General features: G+C 39.8%; 1 protein-coding gene across 1 annotated transcript; it reads left to right on the forward strand.

The window, feature by feature from the left end:
• Window positions 1–258: 258 nt before the first annotated feature.
• CCDC160 (coiled-coil domain containing 160) lies at window positions 259–8,608 on the forward strand. Its single transcript, XM_012764809.2, has 3 exons — window positions 259–414; window positions 1,552–1,609; window positions 7,199–8,608. The coding sequence occupies exon 3, from the start codon at window positions 7,223–7,225 to the stop codon at window positions 8,186–8,188; it is 966 nt and encodes a 321-aa protein (XP_012620263.1). The 5' UTR covers window positions 259–414; window positions 1,552–1,609; window positions 7,199–7,222; the 3' UTR covers window positions 8,189–8,608.
• The last annotated feature ends 2,641 nt before the right edge of the window (window positions 8,609–11,249 follow it).

Raw genomic sequence — 11,249 nt, forward strand, 5'->3', positions numbered from 1 at the left:
GGTTAATAAAACCTGTTTAGTGGGAATTTTACCATTTGTGAGTGTGACTCATCTGGCCTCCTTAGGAAGGAATTTTGAGCAAAAGAAAAAGATCAAAGTTCAGTCCTCACCCGGCAGAAGCTGCCTTGGTACCTGCCCCACCGGGCATGTTCACTCCTCTGGCCAGGCTTTAACTGCAGGTCGGGCAGCACCCGGCCCGCGGTGCGCCTCCCCAATGTCCCGGTCCCTTTAAATCGGACCCGCCCGTTGCTAGGCAACAGCGCGGCCCGCGCTGGCGCTGCACTGCAGAGGCTCAGCCTGGGCCGCCGGCCGGGTCGCGGTGTCCAGCGCAGAACAAGGGGCTGCTTCCCGCCAGTGGTGGCCGGCTTCGGAAAAGAGGGGACAGGACTCTTCAGACCGCACCCACGCTTCCAGGTATGTCTGTGGAAGGGAAAACCCGGGCTCCCCTCGGCTCGCCCTTCTTCTTCCCCAGCACGGGGGTCGAGGGACGAGGAGCCAGGAGGGTTCAGGTGCCCGCGTCCCCACCTCAACCCCCACTGCAGTTTTTTTTCTCTCTTTAGAGCCCAGGCTGGAGCTGGCCAGCGTTTGGGAAGGAAGGGAACAGGGCGTGGAAGTGAGGGTGTGGAAGGAGGTGTGGGCTCAGGCCTCTCCCACCGCCCGCTAGCCACAGGGTTGGGACTGGGGAGGTAGAAAGTGTCACCTGCAATAGGGGTCGGAGCAGCCCCGGGACTGGAGCCACCTTCTCACCACTGGAATCGGCAATGGCAGGAGTTTCAGTTAACCATTTACAGAAAACCCCCAAACTATGCATAAAAAGATACAGCTTTATAGCAAGAATGTGACTCTCATACTAATAAAGTCTCAGCCTTTGGAATTAAGGTGACTCCCCCTATCTTTTCTTCTAGAAGGAATAGTTTCACACTAATAACAAAGAATTGGGGGGTCATAACCGTTCACAGGGCCCGGTTTTCAATGGTACTTTGCTTTCCCCTCAATAGTTGCTGAACAATAGAGAAGACAATTTGTCCCGTGAAGTGGACACTTGGCGCATATGTCAGGACCCTGACAAATTAAGGCAAAAATCGGGATGACTTCCCCGTTTAATGTTTCTTCAAACTAACTGCACTCTGAGGGAGGGAGGGAGGCAAGGCCTAGGCTCCAGCCCTTTGCTAATGTAGTTCTTGGCATGCTCTTTAATACTGCCATTGCCTCTAAGCATACTGCTGTCCCCTCCATCAGTGGTGGCTCGTTGTTCAATAGGTGCTAAAGATGAAGATATACTGCGCTGAATAAAATGTCACCGTGATTCTTGTCCCATTTGATATTTGTATTTCTTGGGGAAGGAAGACTTAGTGACATAATAGTTGGCAAAATGGGTTGACAACTGAAAAAGAGAAATTATCTCTGTCTGGCATCACATTTCAGATAAGTCAAATGACATTCTATCATTTTTAATTTTAATCTACATCTGAAATATAAACATGAATCTGGGCATTCTGGTTAACTATATTTCCTAGTTACGCTGAGAGAAGTGTATTTTTTTTTTTCCAGTTCAAACCGGAGGAAGAAAGCAACAACATCCACTAGAAGACCCTGGACCTTGGGAAGTGTAAGTACAATTGTGTTGGCTGACATCTTGTTATGGGTGTTTAGAAGCACAGAGTCTCACCCAACATAAATCCTCAACCTTTTAACTAGATCACCAATCTGCATCATCAGTACTCTTTGAAGGAGGCCTCATAGAAATACAAAAGAAAAGTGTCCTGAAGATTTCAGCTAAACCAAATAAGCTTCAAGGGAAAAAAAAAAGTCCTTTCCCTAAAATGTCACCCAAAAAACTTTATAAGCCAGAGGAGCAATTAAGTATTTCTTTAAAGCTTCAATTAGGGTCAAAGCCTTATAGAATTTTTAAGAAGAATATTAAGGATCATTCATTCAACAAATATTTATTGAGGTTTACCGTGTTTCAGGTGACAGGGATACAAAAACGAATAAAATGCCAGGCCATTAAAGAATATTGGTGTAACCAAGATCTGTATGAAATGCTGTAGAAGCACAGAGAAAACTCAAGAGTGCAAAGTCATCCTTGCTAATCATCCAGCTAATACTCCTGTATTTCAAAGAAGTTATTGGTGGCTCTGAAAAACAGTGAGGCATTTGGAAAATTCTTGGTAAAGCAATTGGTGATAAAAATGCAAATATATTAGGCTCTAGAAAAGACTACCACTTTTGTGCTTAGATAGACTCAATTTAGCTTCAGAAATTTGGGGACATCAACAACTAAGTTACAGGAGTTAGGGCCAATTCTTCCCTGGTGATGAAGATTAAATTATTCTAAGATCGGATGTTTAGGTTCCCATCTGCTTACTTTAATAGACCTGCTTTTTTTTTTTTTTTTTAACTAACATTTTCTGGGGCCAGATGACTTTGGCTAGCCACTTTGAAACACATATCTTTGGAGAAGGCTTATGTTGTTTAGCTGGCTGGTTTATGATCAAAGGGAGGGTAAGGAAAACCTAAAAATGAACAAAACCCATGGTTTACGGTACATTTTAACAACTGCTTCCATTTTGTCCATCATTCATTTCTGTTAAGCACCTGTGAAATAGATACATTGTTTCTATTTTACACATGAATCCAAGGCTCCCAGCAGGTAAATCTTCACACAGTTCTAAAGTGTGGAGCCAAGATATCTGACTCCTTCCATCTTTTTTTCCCACCATAGTCCATACTCAATTCCTTTCTCAAGGATTTCCCTTTCTTTCTTCCCCACAATTTTGCAGAATAAAACATATTGATCCACCTTAACTTCAGACAGTTCATTTGGGTCCTCATTTTTGTATTTAATGGTCAGTCAAAGAGGGTGGAGAATGGGGAAGATCCCCTAGAGGGGCAAGTCATAATTTTCTCTTTTGCAAAGAGGGTAATGATGGCAGTGTTTTGTACCTGAAAGTAGTGGAAGCAGGAAAAAAAAATGTTGAGGACCACTCCTTTGAAGTGAGAACAAATTAGACAATTCAGCCAAGAAGCAAAGCTAGTAACTTCCTTTGTAACAGACTTTTTTCCTATTTTGGCTGAACAGTTTTTCTGAGGGTCCGGAGATCTGAAACCATTCAAGAATGAAGGGAGAAAGTGCCTTGTACTAAGAGGGTCTCTTTGTCTTCACCTTACTGCCCCTGGGCAGTGACTAAAAGCCATGCCCCTAGTTCAGAGTTGCTGAGAGGCTAAGGGTAGTGACAGAAGGTTGGTCAACACGGTTGGAGGTGACCTTTTCCAACCATCATTCCCGGTTTACAAAGTTTGAGAGGAAAGACTCTTGTGAAGTGGAAAAAAGCCTCTGGCGTTCTTCCAGAACTGTTTTCCAGTCCCTGACTACTCTTGCCTGGAAGAATAATCACATTTTGCAGGCAGATCTAGATTTATGCAAAGAGATGGTCCTGAAAATTTGAAATCAAATTCTAATGTAAATGGGATAAAGCAACAAAAAAAATCTTTGATTTATGTCATCAAATTTCCCCAAAGCATGTGACTTAAAATATGAATATTTCAGAAAATAAATAATTAAATTTTACAACCACCTTAATATGAGTATTCCTTCCAGGGCCCCACCTTAAAAATAAAACTGGATGGTGTTGTGGATTTCTCCTTTCACAATAAACAGCAGTGTATTATTTTCTGGAGCTATTTAAAGCTAGATATGCATTCACCTAAAATTTTTATGGAACAGTGTACTTAAACATTTATAATCAATGATCATTACTCTTTGCTTACTTCTCAAAATTTATATTGTGTTTATCATATTACATTACAAATTCATTTTCAATTTATTTCATGAGTGGTTCCCAAATTCTTTAGGTGAACATAAACCACTTCCATGAGACAAGAGATCTCTTACTCCACAAAAATGTCCTATTACTTTGCTTCTACCAGAAAAAAAGGATGAATGGTGATGTTTTCTGGGAGACACTAACTAGAACCATTAGAAGTCCATTATTAATTCATGCCAGACACAAATGAATAGATGTAGTCATATTATAGACACCCATGCCAGGGACTTCTGGGGGATTGCTGTCTTAGACTTAGACCACTGATGTTATTTTTGTCATACGACTTTATATTGTTTTCCTTTCTGTATTCTGACTAATTTGTAGCTTTCATTCCTCTTGGGTCTCCTTCCCCTACCCTTCAGACCTTCAGTATCCAGTGTGGTGTTGCGTAGGCACTTATGATAATAAATGTTCACAACTGACCCGCTAAAAAGGTATGCTTACACTTTCAGTAATGGCTTCTGGTTTGGTTTGCCTTATGCCGCAACAAATTATCTAGTCAAATTTATTGAGAACAAAATGGCCACCAGGCCAGGGTAGAGGAGTGTCATTTTTTTCAAAGCATATTCTTTGTTCTTGCCAGAGAACACTGATGCCATACTTGGTCTGCATAAAAAAACAAGCAGTGCAATTTGCGAAGAGAAAACGAGACTGGCAGCTTTTACCCCCAGTCTCGGCTTTGCCACACTCTGTGACTAGATTTGGGAACAAGCCCTTAAAGGATATCTTGCCAATGAAAGAGAGGGAAAAAAAGGAGCAGCTCAGAAGACCCCTTGACCCTGTCCTGTGTAAGCCATGGGAGGGAAATTCCAAAAGGCTTTTCAAACCTTTCTCTCTCTGTTCTTTGATATATGACATGCAATTCTCCTTCCCCTCCCCCCTTCATCTTTCCTCTCTCCTTTTGTGGCCCTTTAAAAGATACCTAAACTCTGAAAATAGTGGATTGTTTTCTTTCAATTTGTGGAATGAAACCTAGCAGATGAATAAAGGGGAATTTTAGAACAAGCACTGACCTGGGAGACAGGGTCCTCAGTTTTACCACTACAGGCTGTGCAGCGTTGGTCAAATCACTTAACATCTCTGGGCCTCAGTTATAAAATAAGTGACTCTTCCCAGTTCTAGGAAGAACATTGGCTGTATAGGGTTCATTGAAAGGCATTTCCTTTCAAACACCCAGGAAATTATATAGAAGCTCAGAGAAGAAATGTAGTGAAAATTTAAAAATATATGTGTGCATGCACTGTGTGTGTGTGTGTGTGTGTGTGTGTGTGTGTGTGTGTATGTTTTGCCAAAGATTTATGAGAGAGTTGGTCATAGAAGTCACTTTTTCAAGGGGCAAAATTATTAACAAAATGAATTTTGTATTTTAACCTTTATATATACCCAAACCTCTATATCACATGTGTCATTATTGCTATCTTCAGGTATAAATGTGGCCTCACATTACTTGCCCCTGTGCTTAACTACTTCCTGATCAATCCCACCAATGCCCTTCCTCCAGAATTAGGTAGGAGGAATAGTAATCTCTCTGCCATTGCTACCTGATTTTTATCTTTTACAGAATTGCCCAGTAAAATTTGACTGCTAAAAAAAGTGTGACTGGCCGTTAGCATCACCCTCTTTTCTACTGTCTCTCTTCCTTTCCTTTATGATTGCTGTCATAAAGCCTACTCATTTGCATTCATATTTCTAGAGAGGAGGGAAATCAGGATCATGATAATGTTCCCCTTTAAGAATAGATCATAGATGCTTCTAAATTGTGACTAGTAAAATAATAAAAGTGAGAAAGAACTATTTCAAGAGAAAGGAGATGACGCTCCAATGGCAAATACATACCATGAATTTCAAGTCTGAGTTTATCAGTATGGTCTGATTAAACTTCCATAAAGCTCAGCTTATGGCTTTTGAACCAATCATTTTAACACTTTCACTGAACCCTCATCTCCAAGAGTTCATTTTAAGAGTATTTGTACCTTCACTTTTCCTCAAAACCAAGTAGTTGCTAGTTGGGATGTACCCTTAGGGATATGAAGTTCCTTCCCTCTTTTGTCGAGGAGAGAGAGAGGCATGTTCAGTACCTGTAGGTATCAAGTTTATTCCTTGGTAGCCTGTAGCAAGGAAAATCTGTAATTTAAAATAAATTACTGTTACTAAAAAGAAAAGACTGGAGAGATAGTACACAAAAAAGTAGTTATCTCTGGACCATGGGATAATGAAGGACATTCCTTTTGTTTGGGGGAGCTTCTTTGTATTTTCCAAAATTGCTACAAATAAATCAAATATTAATTAAGAAATAAACACAACATTTGCCATTTTTCATTACCAGGAAAAAATTACATTTGTGTGCATAGTTAAAATAGATGCAGGCATACTTTGATTTTTCACAGTGGTGATGCTATAAATATATTATAATAAATTGGTGTATTAAATGAATAAAGTGACCCTCTCCTCTTCACCATTTAGGGGTAACTTCATGGGCTTCAGATGCCAGTATGCCTTCAAAAGTTGTTTGAGTTCTTTCTCCCTTTCCTCAGAAGTAGTTACTAATCAAATATTTCAGTACTTTAGGAAAGGATTCCATTTGAATAAGATTCTTTTTGAAACAAAATAATCATCATCTAATTTTTATAAATTTGGGAAGTCAGTTGTGATTTAGTATGCTCAGTTTTCACCTAAAAACTATACCCAGAGTCAATGTCTTGAGAAAAACACATTTGGTGGTATTAATATTTTCAATTATTGACATTAGGTTCTCATCATGAAATTGCTGTCAAAATGGATAGAATTCTGTACACTTGGCAATCTTGCCTAAAAGCAAAGCCCAAGACTGGAATAGCAGGAATTTATAGGTCAAGACAGAAGGGCATTTGGCAGAGTTACTCATAAGGAAGTCTGCATGGTATACTTTACCAAAAGCAGCTCACATTTCATTAAGCCCTGATGTTTTAGTCACTTTAAAGAATGAATAAACAATAGTCCAATCCAGAAGAACTAGAAAAAAAAAAAACAGACACATTGAAAGCACAGGTATTACCAATATTAACCTATTAATTTCAAATCATTTTTATTATTTTATCTATTTTCATGTGTACAGTTGCTTTCTCATAGAATAACTTTATTACAATAAATAGCTAAATGTGTTAATTTACTGGTAAAATTTCATAGGATCAAAGACTTTTAAAGCTAGAAGCATCCATAGAACTTAGCTAGTTTAGCCCTTTCAATTTGTAAATGAGGAAACTGAGGCCCAGGTCACCCAGTGAGTTAGAGAGGGAGCCAGCCCTCAAATGTTCAGATTCCTTCACCGATGAGCCAGCTACACTAGCTGCCAGTGTAAAGGACGTGCCTTGATTTTAAATTTTGTTTTTCAGGTATTGGAAGAAGTGCCTGAAGAAATGGCTGCTAGAAGAAAACACTGGAAGGAGAATATGTTTACTCCCTTTTTTAGTGCACAGGATGTTCTAGAATTGGCTTCTCAGCCTGAATCTTCTGAACAAACAACTGTCAATAAGACCAAGAGAATAGAAGGAATTTATAATTTGTCCAGTAGAAAGTTTCAAGAAGAAAATAAATTTAAGAGGAAACAATATACTTCCCAACTAAATGAAAAAGAACAAGGACCAAATTTAAGAGAGAGAAAGATAAACATTTCAAAGAATGAAACAGACACAAATTCTGCCTCTTGTGAATCATCTAATGTGGGTGTTGCAACAGAAGAAAGCTTTAGCAGCACAGAAGATTACTCTACCCAGAGTACAAAGAAGTTACTACCACGACAAGACAAGAGGAAGAAATTTACCGAAGGAATGTCTCCAAAACTTCGCCTGAATCTTTTGAATGAAGAACTGGAAGAACTTAATATGAAGTGCAGAAAAATAGAAGAGGATTTTGAAAATGCTGAAAAAGAACTTTTGAACTCCAAAAAAGAAGTATCCACAAAAAACCTAAATGTTCAAGAACCAGGGATAGATACTTCTAAGAATGACTGGAAACTTCAAGCTTTAAGAAATGACCTATCTAAGAAAGCAACAAATGTAAAAAACTTAAGTGAAGAGCTCCAGCAAGCCAAAGAAGTCATCCACAAGTTGAATCTAGAAAACAGAGATTTGAAAGAAGCTGTTAGGAAGTTAAAGCATCAAACTGAGGTTGGAAATACACTTCTAAAAGAAGAAATGAAATTGTATTATGAATTTGAAATGGAAAAGATCCGCAGAGAGCTCGATGCCATCAAGAATGAACTGAGAGCTGAAAAGACCCTGCAAGCAAAAAATAACAGAGCCCTGGAATTGCTTAGAAAACACTTTACTTCAGCGGTAACATCTTCAAGTACCCTTGACGGCTTTGCTGGTGATTTTTTTTAAAACTCAAAAAAATAAAAAACAAAAAAACCTTTCCTCAGGCAAGTTATTGAGCCAAATCAGTGCTGATTGTACTTTTTTTGTGCGCCACTTAAAATGAATGTAATAGGATATAATTTTCTTTCTTGGTGAATCAGAATATCCATAAAATATATAGATTTAACCTCAAGCCTTCTGCTTTCTCTTTTTAATGAAGTTATTGCAGGAGTCCAAATGGAAATGAAGCTTTGGAAATCTCTTTTATATATATATATTTATATTTATATATACACATATATATATATTTCACTCAAAAACACAGTGGTTCACCAAATCATTTATGAATACAAATCAACAGCCATTTTGTGATCCTGTGAGTAATATTTCCTTGGCACATGAATATTCTTTCCTCTCTGTTCATTGATGTTAACAATAAAAATCTTGTTTATGTGTATAAGCGTAACATACGTCTGTGGATCTTATAACTGCCTGTTCAAACTCAATGGGATACCAAAAATATATGTGCTTTCTTTGGGGTCTAACTTTAGTTAGGCACATATAAACATCTCAGGAAAAATACAGATTTTTGTTCTTCCCCCTGCTGTTTTCCCCATGCTTTCTCCTTTGACCTGGCCATGGTTCCCATAGACTAGAAGACTACTTAGAGTCATTGCTGTGACCTTTGTTAGAGCCATGCTTTTGTCAGCAGTGGCTTTTGTGTTTTCTTGTGTTGGCCAGCAAGGGGCGTTGTTTACACAGTTCTTCCAAAATTCAACCAGGAGAAAATTTCTGAGCTTCTGTCTGCCTGACATCACAAGCTGGTGGGGACCGTAATTAAATGTATTGAATGTCATCTAGGTAAGCTTTTAGTGAGCTGGATTGATTTATACGGTAATCCACCCCTGAAAGGGGCCCAGGCAATGACAGTTTGTTTTATACTTACAAAGAGTAAAAATGTACTGCCTCAATCCTTGTGGTTTAAATGATGGGCCTGTTGATTCTTTGCATTTGTTTATATCAGTCATCAAGAGTTCTTGTTTGCATGGTGTTTTTAAGCCTAATGAACCAAATGTAATTGCAGACTATGAGGGTGGGATGCAATTGTAAAAGTTTGGGTATCTTCCCTGATGGGAAAATCTCCACACTGGGAGTCAGGACACTTGGGTTCTAGTACCTGCTCTGCCATTAACTAGTTGGTTAATCTACTAGGCCTTCAGGTCAGCAGATCTATCACCAAGATTCTGTTCAGGTCTAATGTTCTGTGATTTCACTTCAATGATTTTATTTGCAAGTGTTAACTATGCCTGTGAGGAAGTAAAATTCCTATGGCATTTGGATGCATTCAGTTCTAATACTTTGGGAAACCTATTTTGCAGACTCTCCTTTCAAAGGAAATATAAGCAGCCTCCTTTTTATAGTTTGAACATCTCCAAATATTATCAATAATAAATCAGTAGAGGGAGTAAGTGAAGTTATTTCTTTTCCTTTCTCTTGTCTCCTCTTTACTCATTAAGGTTGGGGGTGGCACTGAATGGAGACAAACTAAGCTGACCTGGAGGCTGAACAAAACTTGTCTGGCCTGGGAAGATGGGACTAAATTGGAAGATGATAATCTTTGGAGCTTTCTGTCTTAGTCCTGATAAACTTAACCTGGGCCCTGGCAGCCTGCCTCAAAGAGGGAGATGACTTTCAGGTTTTTGGCTTCCCACTAAGGGTCTAGGCACAAAACCAAACTAGGAACCCTTTGCCCTATTTTTTTTTTTTTTTTTTTTTGAGACAGAGTCTCGCTTTGTTGCCCAGGCTAGAGTGAGTGCCGTGGCGTCAGCCTAGCTCACAGCAACCTCAAACTCCTGGGCTCGAGTGATCCTTCTGCCTCAGCCTCCCGGGTAGCTGGGACTACAGGCATGTGCCACCATGCCCGGCTAATTCTTTATATATATCAGTTGGCCAATTAATTTCTTTCTATTTATAGTAGAGACGGGGTCTCGCTCTTGCTCAGGCTGGTTTCGAACTCCTGACCTTGAGCAATCTGCCCGCCTCGGCCTCCCAAGAGCTAGGATTACAGGCGTGAGCCACAGCGCCCGGCCCCCTTTGCCCTATTTTATTCCCTGCCTCATCACCCCCTTAAAAGTTACCCCTTTGTCCTTGCCCCATAAAGACACTCATTCCCTGAATGCTAGTGTGCAGAGCTGCTTAAATGTTTAAAATATTTCAGATCGTGTTAATTAAGCCACTAGACTCAATCCTCTCAGGATAATTGTGTTTTTCAAGAGGATCTTTTATTCCAGGAGAATTTCTGTCAACCAACCATACATTTAAGGTTTTCAGTGACAATTTGGTTTATCTTGCATGAGTGTGTATGTGTACTTGGCGGTGGGGAAGGAGTGTGGTGGAAGATCCATCGAAGATAAGTGCATTATTAAGCCCAGCTCTAGGGTTGGGGATGGGTTTGTATTTCTAGGGTGTAACTGGAATACAGGTTCTTGGTGAGGCAGCATGGGATTCTAAGACCCAGCAAAACCCACCTTATGGAAAGGCCCTACTGAAAGCCTAGGTCCAGACACTAACCAGGGAGAAAATATATAAACACCAACTTCTGAGGCCCAAGGAGAAAGGGAAACCAAAGGTCACAGAGACAACAGTTTGGAGCTGAGAAGGGATCACATCAAAATAAAAGCAGGGCTGGAGTAAGCTGGGAGAAAGCTGGGCAGTTACCATTCTTTTCCATGGACAGATGGGACTAACAGTGGGTTGAACTGGCTTAAAGAACCAGAATCAAGACAGACACAGGATTCTGCCCCATTGCCTCTGTAATCACTCTTATTTGTTGCATTAGGTGCTCCTCAATTTTGATCAGAATATATTGTCACTGTACCTTTTAGTGTACTGAGTGGGAGATATAAAGGTTCTTGTTTCTGTTTTTGTTTTTTTAACATGGATGGCATATCAAGCCACTCATCCCTTGAAGCTGTTGGGTAAAATATTTGAAATCAGCAATGCAGCCACGCACCATTCACCACCAACTTCCAATTCCTTACTTATTAAAAGCAAGGGCTGTCACAGTGCTCTAGGAGTATCTGCTCCA

Source organism: Microcebus murinus, chromosome X (genome assembly GCF_040939455.1).
Source record: "Microcebus murinus isolate Inina chromosome X, M.murinus_Inina_mat1.0, whole genome shotgun sequence".
Classification (NCBI taxonomy): domain Eukaryota; kingdom Metazoa; phylum Chordata; class Mammalia; order Primates; family Cheirogaleidae; genus Microcebus; species Microcebus murinus.

What these genes read in the sequence shown, in the direction of transcription:
- CCDC160 (XM_012764809.2), top strand. Translation starts at nt 7,223, where the DNA reads ATGGCTGCTAGAAGAAAACACTGGAAGGAGAATATGTTTACTCCCTTT.